Below are 17,583 nucleotides of genomic sequence, written 5' to 3' on the forward strand. Positions count from 1 at the left end.
CTGCAGGTAACAGTGTACCAGGACCAATATTATGGCTGTGCTGGCTTTCTCTGCCTGGACAATTTCTATGGACAAATGCTTTGGCCGTGCTAACGATAGCCTTGTGCTGACTATAGACACTATTCCTGCCTGCTGCCTGGATAATTACTATTGTTGTCTCTAAGCACATCCCTGCCTGCTGCCAATTCTCTCCTCTGCGGACACTACTAAAACCACGGGTAATGCTTTTTTTTACCCTTTCCTCAATAGAATTTATTTTGGAGTGTAATTCTTGGTATGTACATGCTATGTATTAGAAATATGAAGGGCCTTCAAAAATGATAGGTTGTCAGGAAACTAGATGTGTAATTTATGCTCCTAGGATGCCTGAAGGTGCTATTTGAATGTTGGACCTCTGTATGTGGCCAGGCTGTGTAAAAGTCTCACACATGTGGTATCGCCATGCTCAGGAGGAGTAGGAGAATCTATATTTTGGGGTGCAATTTTTGCTATGTACATGCTATGTGTTAGAAATATCTTATAAATGGACAACTTTGTGTAAAAAAAAAAATGCGTTTTCAATTTTTTTTTCTTCATTTTTCAAAAACTTCTGGAAAAAAATGAACAGTTCAAAAGACTCATTATGCCTCATAGATTATACGTTGGGGTGTTTGCTTTCCAAAATCTGGTCATTTTGTGGGCGTTTCAATTGTCCTGGTGCTCCAGGGCTTTCAAAAGTGTGATAGGTCGTCATGAAATTATATGTGTAATTTATGTCCCTATAACACCTGACAGTGCTCCCTGCATGTTGGGCCTCTGTATGTGGCCAGGCTGTGAAAAAGTCTCACACATGTGGTATTGCCATACTCAGGAGGAGTAGCAGAATGTATTTTGGGGTGTCATTTTTGCTATGTACATGCTATGTGTTGGAAATATCTTATAAATGGACAACTTTGTGTAAAAAAATAAAAAAACGCATTTTCATTATTTTTCCACATTTTTCAAAAACTTCTGGAAAAAAATGAACTGTTCAAAAGACTCATTATACTTCCGGTTCCGGCGCCGCATGGAGTAGCTGCTCTTCTCATCAGCTCCCGCAGCTCGACTCCAAAAACAGCCTACAAAACCGGCAAACCCGCTAAAAACCACCGGCATCCACCCCACGCCATCCCCGGTCACAGGATGGACCGTTTTGTGGAAAAAAACGGCCCGCGATCGTACGCGGCCGCGGCGGCGCGGACCTCACAGCCGCAAATCGAGGTCCCGGCTTCGGCCTACACGGAGCCTCCCACAGAGCCAGAGCCTGACATGGAGGTAAGCGGCGCTACGGCCCCCTCCCCATCTACTGAGACATCCACACAGCATATAAGCCCTTCCAGCACATCAAACACTGAAAGAATAGCACAGGCTGTAGCAGCCCTCCTCTCCCCAATGATTGCAGCCTCGGTGGAGAAGGCAGTTAACGCAGGCATGCAACAACTCCAGGCCCAGCTAGGGGAACATGCCTCCAGGCTGAATGAAGCTGAACACCGCATAGCAAATATTGAGGAAGATATGTACCACTCTCAATCCTCAATGCAGGCCCATGACAAAACCAACAAATATATCCTTGAAAAGCTGGACGATTTGGAAAATAGATCCAGAAGGAGCAACTTGCGATTTGTAGGCATCCCAGAGTCGCTACAACCCTCAGCTCTCTCTGACCTATGCGCCAGGCGCATTCCCGAAGCACTAAGCCTGCCAGGCCCCTGCACAGTAGAACGGGCCCATCGCATGGGAACCTTCAACGCAGAACGCAAATCGCCTCGTCCCATAATAGCAAAATATCTCAACTACTCAGATAAAGCTTACATCTTGCAAAAATTCAGGCAATCCAGAGCTCTCCAAATTGACGGCATGAAAATCCTGATTTTCGCAGATTACTCTATTGAAGTGTCCCAAAAGAGAAAAGCCTTTCAACAGATTTGCTCGGAACTGCACCATCAACAACTCAAATTCACTTTGGCTTTCCCAGCTACCCTCCGACTCAAAGCCCCAAATGGCGACCAACTCTCCTTCCAAGACCCAAAAGAAGCAGAAGCTTTCCTGCGTTCGCTACACTCAGGCCCCAACCTCAGCCCCTCTCCTAGAGCGGCTCCTGTCAACCGTGCTCTAGACCAAAGGAGCCCACGCAAAGACTCTCCAAAACGGTTCAGACCTTCAGCACCGGACCATCACCGTCCTACTCCTCATTGAGGAACACGAGCATGTTCACACATTGCTACCACTCAACGCCCCGCCTCTACGGCTATGGTGGCCTAACTCTTAATGGGATATCCCACTCAAGAGACGAAGTTAAAATTTTCTCTCTTTCAAGCTTGTCCACTCTTCCTCACCAGGCAATTCTGATACTGGTAGGCCAAGCAGTTTCTTTCATGTTTAATACGTACTGTTTATACTTAACTAACTGGTAAATTTGGTTTTTGTTACAACTAAGGTATTGTCTCTCTCCCCTGGCTCTCCTGTGTACCCAACTCCTTCGTCTAATGCTGCGCAAACCAAGCTGCCAATGCATTTCACCCCCTTAAATGCGGGTTCTCAAATACAGCAGTCGCTGAGTCCTGCGTTGGGAGTTGGACTACACAGTCGACTCCATGCGGAAAAAAGCGAAGTTTACTGAATATGTTTTATTGTTTCTCTTTTCTACCCTCCCCCTCCTGTACCCCTCCCTATACTATGCACCCCCACCTCATTGCACACATGCCCTTAGCGGTTACAAAATCCCTAGTTTAAACAAAATAACCCCCCCCAGAACTCAGCCTAATTCCACGCCACACCTCCACATATCAACATGTGAAAACCATACAAAATCTCCACACACCCCCCCAGTGACCCCCCCTATATGAAACTAATCTCCTGGAATGTTAAAGGGCTTCGTTCACCCAATAAGAGAATGAAAATCCTCCGTCACCTCAAAAGACTCAAAACCGACATTGCCCTACTCCAAGAAACCCACCTCTCCACCCCTGACTTCCACCGAATGAAAAAATTATGGGTAGGTACAGTAATAGGCTCAGACTCCAATGGACGCAAAGCAGGAGTTCTGATACTCATCCACAAAAACCTGCCATGTGAGGTCCTATCCACCAAAGCAGATGCTCAGGGGCGCCTCATCTCAACCCACATCAAATTAGGAACCAAGGAAATGATAATTTCAAACATCTATGCGCCCAATAACCCCACAAAACAATTTTTTAGTGAACTCTCAACATGGCTCCTCAGCGACCCGACTCTCCCACACATAGTGGGTGGAGACTTTAATTCCACAATACACCCGATAGACGACAGATCCACTTCTAAGCGCACATTCCTCCCCTCAGATCTAGATTCACAAACTCTACTAGCCTCCACGATGGAATCCCTCCATCTACACGACATCTGGCGACTACGACACCCAACTGACAGAGACTTTACATTTTATTCCAATCCCCACAATGTCTTCACCAGAATTGACTACCTCTTCTGTTCAGACGACCTTTTACCAATGGTATCCGATGCGGACATTCACGACATTGCCATATCCGACCATGCACCAATCTCGACCACGTTTGATAACCCTGACTTACACCCAAATCCTAAAATATGGCGTTTCCCCTCTTATCTCCACAACAATGCTGACTTTCGAAAATACATCGAAAACGTCTGGTCTGAATACACATCGACCAATGCTGAACACTCCGACAACCCCAATTTATTCTGGGAAGCAGGCAAAGCATTCCTCAGAGGCCGTATAATCTCCTATGCAGCATCCTTTAAAAGAAACGCTCTCAAAAAATACAAACAAGCCAGCTCCCAACTACACCTAGCACAAAGAATACTATACACAAACAACTCCAATGATAGCAGGAAGGCATGGCAATCAGCTAAACAGTCTTTTGACACTTGGGCCGAAACCCTAGAACAAACGAAAAAAGCCCACATGGATGCCACCCTCCACAAATTCGGCAATAAGGCAGGCAAACTCCTCGCCAATTTATGTAAGGGACCCTACCATCCGACACACATCTCATCTCTCCGGGACTCTCGGGGTAACATAAAAACCACCCAAACGGACATAAACGATACCATGTTACAATATTACTCATCCTTATATGGACCAGATCCCATAAACCTTGAGACAGCACAATCATTTCTTGAAAAGGTAACCCTATCGCACGTATCACCCACACAGTTAGAAGCTCTAAACGCCCCAATATCCCTCCATGAAATATCCACTACAATTAAAAACCTAGCTCCCTCGAAAGCCCCAGGTCCTGATGGTTTCACGGGAGAATTCTACAAGTCACTACAACCACTCGTAGAACCCACACTACATGAAGTATATCAGCACATTTGGACAGGGGGAACATACCTACCCACGGGCAATCAAGCCACTATCAAATTACTAGCCAAAAAAGGTAAAGACCCCCAAGAACCAGGCTCATATAGGCCAATCTCACTTTTAAACCTAGATGTCAAAATCCTTTCCAAAATTATTGCCACAAGATTAGCAGACATCATACCCTCCCTGATACACCCTGCCCAATCAGGGTTCGTGAAAGGCAGAACTGCCACCATGAACATCAGGAAGGTAATGATGGCCCTAGAACATGCCAAATGCAACTCAGAGGGAAAGTATGCAATCATCACTCTGGACGCGGAGAAAGCCTTCGATAATGTAAGCTTCGAATGGCTTTCTCTGGTCATGAACAAAATGGGATTCTCCGGCTCCTTCGCTCATCTCATAAACACCATGTACACCGCCCCAGCCGCTAGACTGGTAGCAGCAGGCCTCCTATCAGAGGAATTCCGCCTACACAAAGGGACCCGGCAGGGCTGCCCTTTATCACCACTCCTCTTTAACATAGCATTAGAACCATTATCTAGATACTTATCACACGTAGCCCCACTAAACGGCATCCCCATCGGCAAACAGGAGCTTCGCACCTCACTATTTGCCGACGACGTCCTTATATTCACAGCAAACCCCTCCTCTGACATGTTCACGATTAAGCTTATCTTTGACCAATTTAGATTATGCTCGGGCCTTCGCATAAATTACAACAAAAGCGAAATCCTCCCCCTAGGCACCGCGTCCAACCCTCCTTGGACACAGAATTCCATATTCTCGGTAGCACATTCCCACATCACCTACTTAGGCATAAGAATAGGAAAACTACCCTCCTCTCTCTATCACCTCAACTACCCACCCTTACTCAAAAAAATCTCTCAGGAACTAACAAACTGGATGGATCTCCCCCTCTCGCTACTGGGAAGATGTCATCTAGTGAAAATGGTCAGCTTCGCCCGCCTACTTTACCCATTACAAACCATTCCCTTACTCCTACAGCATAAAGACACAAAAATTCTTAACGAAGCAATATCCAAATTTTTATGGCGGAATAAGCGGCCGCGAATCGCACTCACTAAACTTTACCTTCCCAGGCGCGAAGGGGGTATTAGTCTCCCTAATGTCAGAATTTATAATTTAGCCTGCCTCCTGAGAATAAGTCTAGATTGGGTAGCGCAAACATCTCGATACTCCAACTTTTGTCTGGAAACCGAAATGGTCAATCCATACTCCCTGGTAGCTCTCCTACACTGCAAATGGAAATCCACCCCCCCACCCCTTCAACATAACCTACTACTTCGGGACACAGCCATTGCCTGGAGGGAGACCCGGAAATGCCTCAAGCTCTCACCGTTTATATCTAAACACCTTCCAATACAAGGAAACCCGAGCTTCCCCCCAGGTCTGGAACGTCAGCCATACATCACCTGGCAACAGAAAGGCATCTCCAACTTTTCTTCGCTTTGTGACTTAAAAACTGGCCGCCCCGTCCCTTTCAAGTCATTAGCGGAGACATTCCAACTTCCACAGTCACACATGTTCCACTATGGTCAATGTATCAGCTTCCTCAAAAATGCCTGCAGAGACGATCACAAAAGATTTCAAACGTCCCTATCGGACTCTCTTCTCGCAAAGGGCTCCTACAAAATCTCAGACATATACCAGCCTCTCCTACTAAAAGCCATTCCCTCACTGAAGACATCTTCAGCAGCTAACTGGGCAAAAGACTTCCCTGATGCCGAATTGGTCGACAAAATACTTCAAGGCCTCAACACTACTCACAATCTGGTGCCCAACGAATCCTGGAGGGAAACCCAACTTAAGATCGTCCATCGAGCCCACATACCCTTCCTCTCGAACAAACAACCTCAAACCTCCTCCACGTGCCCCTTATGCCGACACCCCAGGCCTTCTCTGACCCACCGTTTTTGGTCATGCAGCTACATCTCCAGCTTCTGGGACAAGGTCCTCCAATACATATTTGATGTAACCCTGCTGAAAATACCCAAAGACCCCCTTCTCCTCATTTTCGGTCACTGGGACCCCCAATTGTTACCCTGGTCTCCGAACCCTGCCCCTTCCTACAAGGACTGGATCCTGATATGCCTCCTTTTCGCCAGAAGAGCCATTTTAAAAAATTGGATCTCCGATGCATGTCCCAATACCTCTCAAATCAAAAGGGACCTCCTACAGTTGCTTTACAAAGATAGGATCAACATGGACTTTACGAACGACACAACCAGGACGCGCTTCCACCACAAATGGGGGGCTTTCATGACCTCGACACTCTCTCCCACGGATATAGCGCATCTTGAGACTTTCTCCTTCCTCTATCAGGAACCTCTCCCCCCCACCGCAGATGGAATGATCCCCCCAAACCAAGATTCCTCAACATAAGGAACCCAACTCCTACCAAGCATCACAACACGATCCAGGACTTCCTAGCGCTCCTCAGGACCTCTTATTTCTCCCCTTGTAGGAAAGTGGAGACCGCAACTGCAACAAAGGACATCAACACCTTACCACTAAAACCGCAATTATCACTATCTTTATCATGTCAACCTTATTGTTACCATTTAACCTGTACTTTATACCCACAGGCTGCTTTACTCCACCCAAAGCACGCTCTTGGTGCTCTCCCCTCCCACCCCCTCCCCCCCTGATGTCTGATGTTGACATTCTACATCTACCTGGTCTTCCCCCACTCAACCCTTCCCCCACCCTATGCGGGGTACTTCCAGTAACATTGTGCTAGAAATCTCAGGGAATCCCTCCCCCCCACCTAGATCCATCCAGTTTCTTCTCCTTTATTTCCTCCCTTCTGCTATCTGTCTTTATCAGCTGTTTTATGTTCCTATTTTGTATACAGCTAATGTTTACTTTGGATTTTCTTTTTTTTGGAAAAAATCACAAAAAAAACAATGATACTGTCTATTGATGTCATTCCCTGTATGTTACATCCTTCAATAAAAATTTATTTAAAAAAAAAAAAAAAAAAAAAAAAGACTCATTATGCCTTATGGCTTATACGTTGGGGTGTTAGCTTTCCAAAATGGGGTAATTTTGTGGGTGTTTCCATTGTCCTGGTGCTCCAGGGCTTTCAAAAGTGTGATAGGTCGTCATGAAATTATATGTGTAATTTATGTCCCTAGAACACCTGACAGTGCTCCCTGCATGTTGGGCCTCTGTATGTGGCCAGGCTGTGAAAAAGTCTCACACATGTGGTATTGCCATACTCAGGAGGAGTAGCAGAATGTATTTTGGGGTGTAGTTGCAAGTATGCATATGCTGTGTGAGAAAAAAATAACCTGTTAATATGACAATTTTGTAAAAAAATAAAAAATCTTCATTTTGCAAAGAATTGTGGGAAAAAATTACAACTTCAAAAAACTCACAGTGCGACTTACTAAATACCTTGGGATGTTTACTTTACAAAAAGGGTCATTTGGGGGGTATTTGTACTTTCCTGGCTTGTTAGTGTCTCAAAAAATGAGATAGGCCTTCATTCAGTACATCAGGTGTGATCAGGTGTGGTCAATTTTCAATGATTGGCACCATAGCTTGTAGACTCTATAGCTTTCACAAAGACCAAATAATATACACTAATTAGGGTTATTTTTACTGAAGATATGTAGCCGTATACATTTTGGCCAAAATTTATGAAGAAAAATTACTAATTTGCTAAATTTTATGACAGATTCAAAGAAAAAGAATTTTTTTCACAAAATGTTCATTTTTTTTTATTCATAGCTCAAAAAATAGAAAAATTACTAGTGATTAAATACCACCAAAAGAAAGCTCTATTTGTGTGAAAAAAAAGGACACACATTTCATTTGGGTACAGTGTTGCATGGCTGAGTAATTGTCATTCAAATTGTGAGAGCACTGAAAGCTGAAAATTGGTCTGGGCAGGAAGGGGGTGAAAAATGCCCTGTAAGCAAGTGGTTAAGAAGCGAACCAGGAAGCTGGCCGCTGCATCCTTAATAACCAATGAATTAACAGCTGTCAGCGGGTTTCCCTGCTGACAGCTGAAATGTAAACAAAATAATGCCGGCAATGAATAATTCAGAAAACAAAACTAATGCCAAAATATAAAAAATAAAATGGCGTGGGGTAACTCTCAAAATCCATACCAGACCTTTATCTGAACATGCAGCCCTGCAGGTCAGGAAAGAGGGCTGGGGTTAATGAGTGCCCTTACCCCCTCCTGAACCATACTAGGCCACATGCCCTCAATATGGGGTGTGCTTTGGGGTAGGAGTCTCCCCCCCAAAAGCACCTTGTCTCCATGTTGATGAGGACAAGGGCCTAATTCCCACAACCCTGTCCTGATGGTTGTGGGGGTCTACAGGCATGGGGCTTATCGGAATCTGGAATGAGTTTGTGAATGAGTAGGGGGTACCCTACTCATTAACCAAAAAGTGCTCAAAGGTTTAATAAAAACACAACACCAGTTTTTGACAAGAGTCGATTAAAAATTGTCGAGTTTGACTGGAGTGTACCTCTGAACAACACCAGATAGAAGTAGATTATATAGCCACTATATTATCAGGACTTATTAATGTATACAACTCTATTCCAAAAAAAAGATGTGACAAAAAAGATCAGGCCATATGTGCTGTAGCCCAGTGCATCCAACCCATAGTCATGTTTTATTGTTAAAATTACTTTTAAGTGAAGAAAGTTAGAATTTAGTTGGTGGTGGTTAGTTACTATACAACTTTGCATCATATGGCCTTTCACAATAAACCCAAGGGTTAGTTCATGTACTCATCCTAAAATGACCAATGACTGATAATAATAAACAGTATTATCAGTTACCTTGTTATTACACAGAATTTAGCATTTACGCTACAATGAAGTGATCCTCATAAAGATATTAACTGTAAAATCCGATCACATGAAATGTTTTATGATCAAAACCTGCATAACTAGATTATAATACTGCCTATGAAGATCGGTACATTGGATAACATACATTTATAATCACAGTAAATGTACAAGAAAAAATACAATGAGCTATATTTATTCACATGGTGGAAATTATATGCCTTAACCTATAGTACTCAGTTACATTTTGTCTTAGTAGTTTAGAACAGACAGACTTCTGCTTGGTTACTATGGTAAGTGCATAGAGGGGATGATTTACTAAGAGAAATAAAGGCTGTTCACCTACCAAAGTGGGTTTTGAATTTGCAAATGTGTTCATGTGCTAAGTGAGCACTATTGGGTTATCAAAATTAAAGTAGCATGAACAAGTGGAAAACCTGGGAAGTGAACAGCCTCTACTCATTTAGTAACCCCAATTAATACGCATTGAAACAATCTTGTCATCAAAATAAGCTTTTTAAAAACAGGCGTCACTAGTTGTCGGCTCATACTGTGGCTTGAGGTGTGGTGCCAGCTCATCCTGGAAGTGCCTAAACCAGCAATACATGCAGTATGCAAATACCAACTTCCCTGTCAAACCTGAGAAACACCCCACTGCATCTCTCAGAAGGTTGCTGAGGTGCCTTCAATTGTGGGATGCCAAAGGTGTGCTTACTATAAACAGAACAGTACTTACTATAAGTTAAATAGTATAACTTACTATAAAGAGAACATTAACAGTATAGGACTTTAACAGAAGCTATACTCAAAGACATCTTCATAAAGACTGCTAAAATGTCTGAAGCCTCAATTCTTGTTCACATTTTTAAAATCTTAATCAGCAAGGTAATGTGCCCATACAAAGATTCTCTTATTATTCATCTACACACACTATGGGGTTGATTTCCTAAAGGCAAACAGGCTGTGCACTTTGCAAAGAGCAGTTGCACTCTGAAAATGCAGTTGCTCCAGAGCTTAGTAAATGATGCAAAGCTTACCCAACTTGCAAAGAATACCCAATCATGTCACGTGAAGGAAAATTTTAAAAAAAATGCATTTTTGCTTGCACATGATTGGATGATGGAACTCTGCAGAGCTTCTGCTCATTTACTAAGCTGTGGAATAACTGCTCTTGTAGTGTGCAACTGCACTTTTCAAAGTGCAAAGTCTATTTTCCTTTAGTAAATAAACCCCAATGTCCTCTTTACATCTCAAAACCCCATTTCAAACTGAGTCTTGAGGAATATTATAAACATTGGGGGTTATTTACGAAAGGCAAATCCACTTTGCACTGCATGTGCACTTGGAAGTGCAGTCGCTGTAAATCTGAGGGGTAGATCTGAAATGAGGGGAAGCTCTGCTGATTTTATCATCCAATGATGTACAAGCTAAAATGCTGTTTTTTATTTTCCTTGCATATCCCCCTCGGATCTACAGCGACTGTACTTCCAAGTGCACTTTCAAGTGCACTTGCCGTGCACTTGTAGTGCAAAGTGGATTTGCCTTTAGTAAATAACCCCCTTTGTCATGAAGCCAGCTCTGAATATGCAGTTTCTGTAGTGGATGGGCCAAGATGTTTTGTCATATTTGGCACTTTCTTTTTTAAAATGTATAATTTACTTTGAGCTATTTATGCTTTTAAACTCTAAGGGCTGGTGTTCACCTTCCTCTGCTCACTCCTCGGCATGAGAATTCATGTATACATGGAGCCAAAAAAAAAAGAAGATATATATATATATATATATATATATATATATATATATATATATATATATATATATATATATATATATAATGCCTTGTTTCCCCATTTCCCCATTGAATAAGCCCTGTAATAGTAAAATCTCTCGGTTCTATATTTAATACAGAATTATAAAAATAAAACAAAACTGAGTTTAGAACAGGGTTTAAAGTAGGCAAATAAAGAATCAATTAATCAGTTTTAGAAATGAATGCATTGTGCATAATATGTATAATGAACTTTAACATTATACAATTAATATGAAGAAAACTAGTCAAGTTCACAGTTTCACAAGCGCTGCATGTTATCCAGGACACTTCAATCTCTAACTGTTCATTATCTGTCGGTTATAGGACATACAAAGTTCTCAGAAAACTAACATTTTCTAACTAACAATGTTTCAAGTGTAATAACAAGTTTCAAGTTAAACTACATACAGTATTGCTTAAATTCATCAGAAAAGTAAATGTATTACTAAAAGCAATACCAATTTCACAATGACTACATGCAACCATCATAATAAATAAATAGGGCTGTAAAATTCTTATTACCTGCAATGTTTTTCTCTATCCTTTGACAGATTGTTGTTTAGGTCTGTTGAATCTTGTGTGAATATATCCTTATTGTTCCCAGATTTCATGAACAGCTTCCATGGGCACATCATTGTTCAGATATTAGGACCTTGACAGCCTTTACACTAAGTGCAAAAAAAAAAAAAGTTCTCACGGGGGCTGGGCTTCTGGATGACAAAAAAAGATCCTAGTCAGAGAAAAAAAGAGAGAAAAACTTCTATGAAACCAGGAAACACATTTTTTTTTCTTACAGTAATAAAGAGCAACATCCTTTGCACTTAAAATACATGCCCTTAGTGTTTTATTAGGTGGGTTCAAACTGTCGGTTGTTCTGGTATGATAGCAATTACCCTTAATATTTCCTGGTCCATTTTTTTAATATTTCGCTTAAAAACTAGACGGAGAGAGGACTATATCAAGATAAACCTGCATTGGGATAGGCCAGATGTGGGAAACATGTGTTAGCTTTGGGTGGGGTCTCATATATGACCTATGCTTTCTTTAAAGGGCTATACTTTTGTTCTACTCAAGTGCTAAACACCACTCTGATTCAGAAGAATCACCTTCCAATGTCTGTTCAGAAATCGACACTTCCGGGAGTGCCGATTCCCTGGTCCCCTCTGTGATCGGCATAGGTGTGTGCAGCCTATCGCATTAGGGTGTGCGCCCCAAAGCTCAAACACACATGCCTTTATCTGCAGCCTCTGTTGCACAGGGCAGTGAATGAATGGGAAGTGCTCCGTGTTGAGCGGCTTCTTGTTCATTTATGAACTGAAGCATAGTAAAAGGAAGGGGCTAGCAAATTACATATTTACTAGCCCCTTCCCCTGCTCTCCATCCTGAAACATTCCCCGCAGCAGACGGGGGAGAAGGGAGAAGGGAAACCATCAGTACTGCAGGAGCAGGGGGGGGACATAGGGGGAAACCCAGGCAGTAGGGGGAATCGGCACCACACATAGTGATTAGGGTTTGCCCAGGCACACCTGGCAGTCCCCCTGCGCATGCCTATGGTGATCGGTTATTCTCCCCTCTGACCCATTCGTCATTACAGTGATGAGGAGGTTGGCAGGGACAATCGCAAAGGGGGAAATAGTCGTGCAGATAGCAGGAGAAGTAGGTATATGATTTCTTCTTTGTATTTATATCTTTGAATAGAACTTTTTCTTAAAAGTGGCTGAGTCCCTTCAAGAACAGGAAACTTTGTGGTTCTAAAGGTCTAGAGATTTCTACCTTAATGTATTCTGCGCATTAAGGTAAAACCCTTTCTGTGCTGCAGCCCCCCCCCCCCCCCCCCCCAGCCTGCCCATATACTTACCTGAGCATGTTCTCGATCCAGTGCTGTTCCCAAGAGTAGCAGCTCTCTTGGTTCTCTCCCTTCACACAGGGTATATAGATAGCAGCGGGAGCTATTGGCTCCCCTTGCTGTCAGTTAAATTCTGTAACGAGGGGGCAAGGCTGAGCCAAGCTGTCTGTGTCTATAGACACAAGCAGCGCAGCTCATGATAGAGCCCACATGAGTGCTTCCTATGAGGGCACTCACCAAACAGGAAGTGCCAGGAGTGCCGGGGGGGGAGACCCTAGAAGAGAAGGCTTGTGGCTGCTCTGTGCAAATCCATTTCATAGAGCAGGTAAGTATGACATGTTTATTATTTTGTAGAAAACAAAAAGGCTTACAATCACTTTAACCTCCCTGACGGTATGATTATTTCAGATTTTTGCGTCTCAAAGCGGTACAATTATTTTGCATAGAAATTTGGCGTTTTATATTGTAGGTCTGTAACTCTTAGCAATAACACACTTAGATCTGTCCACCAAGAGTCTAGTAGATATCCCGGGTATGATGAAGTTGGAAACACAAAATCATAAATTATAATATAATAAATAAATATAAATAATTAAAAAAAATAGTAATATAATAATAATAAAATAAATTTCCCCACGATTCACTATCGCTCAATTCTGCAAAGTGTTCTAATTTACTATTGCTATTTTCTAGCTGGTCTAAAGCCACTTTTGACATAAAGGGACACTTTTTGGTTGCTATGGACAATCTCAAGTTTCCAGGCAGAAAGAACAGTACATATAATATAAAACTGCATGCAGGGCCAAAGCACTGGGGACAAAAGGGAAGTGAAATGATTTCATACAGTACTGTAATCTGTAAGATTACAGTACTGTATGTGTTATGATTTTTACATTTTTTTGAATTTGCCGCTAGGCTCCGCCCCCGTGGGTCGCGACGCTCGCAGGGAACGGAGCCCGGCACAGAGAGGCTTCAGGCAGAGGACACAGCCCGCAGACACCGCGGGGGGACATCGCAGGATCCTGGGGACAAGGTAAGTAACCTGCACCAGGATCCTGAGATGTAATCCCGAGTGTGGCTCGGGGTTACTGCTAATGGTGCTAAAATTTAACCTCGAGCCACACTTGGGAATATCGTCAGGGAGGCTACGGCTCAATTCACTTTGATGCGATATAGGATCTGACTTGTGAGACCGCACGTCGGATGACATGTGAAATTCATTGTTTCCCTGTGAGAGCTCTCTTAACTGATACTACACAAGTCTGTCCGACTTTAGAAAAGGTTCCTCCACTACTTTGGTCTGACTTTGATACGACTTCAATACCACATGAAAGTCGTATCAAAGTCGGACTCCAAAGTTGCACTGAAAGTTGAGTGACTTTGGAGTCGGGCTAGTGTGAACCGAGCCTCTGGTGCATTTACATTGTTTATGGTAATACTAGCAATATTGATTGAAAAGTCATTATTGGCATGAACATAAAAAACTCTTCCCTTTATGGGATTCATGTCAACTAAGGATACAATCTGCTTCTTAGTTATTTGATTTCCCTCCATAACGTAAGAACATAATAACTGAGTTGGTTTCAAACTCTAGATTGTGTGCTGTCCTCTGCACGAGGTTGGTTGAATGTCTGTGTTCTGATCTCCTAATATACTCAATGAATCTGGCAGTGCTCAGTAGAGAACGTGTGCTAATGCCAAATACAATGAGGGGACTACTGTATATCAAGGATCTCCGTCTGCATGCTCAGAGGAAACATCAAGTGTTTATTTAGATTGCATATTTGGAAGTTATATAAGGTGAACTTTTGGTCATCTGATCATTTTCTAAGCCCTAAAAGAGCAGCAAGGCTCTTTTTATGTAGCCCGTATAATCTGGTAAATTTGTAAATAGCCTATATACTAATGTGCAATATCTTAGCAAATACACTCATACAATGGCTGGTGAGGCACTGGCTAGTATCAGAGCCAGATACACACAGGTTACATACGCCGCGAACATTAGAGCTAGAACAATAATTCTAGCACTAGACCTTCTCTGTAACTCTAAACATGTAACCTGTAAAAAAATGTAAAGCGACGCCTATGGAGATTTTTAAGTACTGAAGTTTGGCGCAATTCCACGAGTGTGCGCAATTTTAAAGCATGACATGTTAGGTATATATTTACTTGGCGCAACATCATCTTTCACATCATACAAAAACATTGGGCTAACTTTAGTGGGTTTTTTTGTTTTTTTGCTATTCATAAAACAGTTTCTTTCCAAAAAAAATGCGTTTGAAAAATACTGTGTAACATAAAAAGTTGCAATGACCACCATTTTATTCCCTAGGGTGTCTACCAAAAACAATATGTATAATGTTTGGGAATTCTGAGTAATTTTCTAGCAAAAAAATGATGATTATTGCATGTAGGAGAGAAGTGTCAGAATTGGCCTGGGTGGCAAGGGGTTAATTACCATAAGTAATATACAAATAATTATATACATATTTTTTCAAAAACTTTACTCAAGCAGGTGGCTTAACGGACAAATTACTGATGTTCGAAGTCTTAACTTCCAACTAGTAATTTTACAGTAAATAGATCAATAATAAATTATTATCTTATAACATATAGCATAGTAATATATGATTTAGCTTGTATCTTTTCAGCAGCAGCAAATTCTTATTCTCCCTCTTAACTGTGTGAGAAAAACATGGGATTGTGGGTAAATCTTATACACATAAACACATGTTATTTCCCTCTGGTTAAGAGGGCTGGGCTGGAAGGGAGCATTTGTCTTTTAGACACATTCCCCCTTCTACGACACTGCAGTGAGAGGTGTGCCTCCACTGCAACATTTTTATTAGACAGCTTGGGCTAATGGTACTTATCCATTGGTCCAAGACTCCAAGCTGTCCGTTGAGCTCAGTGCCTCTGACAAGAAGTGAGGAGAGGCACTGTGAGCTCATCCTCTCAGTCTGCTGCAAACAGAGTGTGCCAGCTTGTATTTAACCACTTCAGCCCCAGAAGGATTTACCCCCTACCTGACCAGAGCATTTTTTGCGATATGGCACTGCGTCGCTTTAACTGACAATTGCGCGGTCGTGTGATGTTGCACCCAAACAAAATTGACGTCCTTTTTTTCCAACAAATAGAGCTTTCTTTTGATGGTATTTAATCACCTCTGCGGTTTTTATTTTTTGCGCTATACACAAAAAAAGAGCAACCATTTTAGAAAAAAAAGCAATATTTTTTACTTTTTGCTATAATAAATATCCCCAAAAAGTATATAAAAAAACTAATTTATTCCTCCTATTCTTATACATATTTTTGGTAAAAAAAAAACGCAACAAGCGTACATATATTGATTGGTTTCTACAAACGTTATAGCGTCTATAAAATAGGGGATAGATTTATGGCATTTTTATTATTAATTTTTTTTATTAGTAATGGCGGTGATATGCGATTTTTTTCGAGACTGCAGTATTGCGGCAGACAGGTCGGACACTTTTGACACTATTTTGGGACCATTGACATTTGGACAGTGATCAGAGCTAAAAAAATAGCCACTGATTACTGTATAAATGTCACTGGCAGGGAAGGGGTTAAACACTAGGGGGCGATCAAGGGGTTAAATGTGTTCCCTCAGTGTGTTATAACTGTCATGTTGCTAGGCAGAATAGGGAAATGCCTTGTTTACATAGGAACTCCTCGTTCTGCCTCTCCGTGTCACAATCGCAGGCCACTGGTGAACATCGAGTCTGCGGGACCCGCGGGCACGCGTCGGCGACGCGTGTGCCATGCTGGCCCGCAATTTAAAGGGGACGTACAGGCATGCCCATTTGCGCAGCCATGCCATTCTGCTAACTTATATCGTCGTGCGCTGGACAGCAAGCGGTTAAACTGGCTGATCTGTATGTAGCTTCTGACAGGCTGCGTAAGGAGCCCCGTATCTCTGGAACCATAGGTCGTAGGAGCCCCAAATTTTGACCAATGGTGGGGTAGGACTTAAGCCACCTACTCCCCCACTGAGCCATGACCCTCAAAGTTGATCTTTTTTTTGTTTTTGTTTTTATGTTCTCTGCCTCACCTGCCTCCCCTGACTGCACATCCCTGGAAAACATTCAGTCCCAAATTGTGGGCCCCCCACCTTAACCATTGACTGCTGGTGAAGCAATGTGCAGGATCCAGCAAGAGAGAATAGGGGATTAATGTTCCCTGCTATTCCATGCCATATGCCATAATAAGGAACTTATTATATACACTTTCTTTTAAGGGATATATTGCTGGCGTGAGGGAGTCACAATTCCCAATCCTCCACATCCTCTACAGCAGTAGTCTCCAAACTGCTGCCCTAGGGCTGGATGCAGCCCTTTGCTTGCCTTAGTCCTCCCACTGATACAAGACACTATTCTGCCATCAGACACCAACAATGGGTCATCATTTATCCCACTGACACCAATAATGGCACACTATTCCTCCCTATGATACCAACAAGGGGACACTATTCCTCCTTTTAATACCAAATGTGGTGATGTTTACTCCCACAGGAAAATGAACACTCCCGCTGGCCACAGTCCAGCCCTCCTAAAGTCTGAAGGACAATAAACTTGCCCTTTGTTTAGAATGTTTAGGGACCCCTGCTCTACAGCATTGTACAATCACACATTGGATAAGGGTAATAATGCTGCGTATACACGATCGGATTTTCTGACAACAAAACCGTGGATTTTTGTTTGAAGGTTGTTGGCTCAAACTTGTCTTGCAT

General features: G+C 42.5%; 1 protein-coding gene across 1 annotated transcript in view; it reads right to left on the reverse strand.

Moving 5' to 3' along the window:
• The window catches only part of NOS2 (nitric oxide synthase 2), a 150,731-nt gene that overhangs the window by 88,376 nt on the left and 44,772 nt on the right, over positions 1 to 17,583 (reverse strand). Inside the window, exon 2 of the mRNA XM_073616679.1 lies at positions 11,510 to 11,717. Within this exon, the coding sequence (XP_073472780.1) occupies positions 11,510 to 11,622 (113 nt within the window). The 5' untranslated portion in view covers positions 11,623 to 11,717. The remainder of the gene's footprint in view (positions 1 to 11,509; positions 11,718 to 17,583) is intronic.

Source organism: Aquarana catesbeiana, linkage group LG02 (assembly GCF_042186555.1).
Source record: "Aquarana catesbeiana isolate 2022-GZ linkage group LG02, ASM4218655v1, whole genome shotgun sequence".
Lineage (NCBI taxonomy): Eukaryota > Metazoa > Chordata > Amphibia > Anura > Ranidae > Aquarana > Aquarana catesbeiana.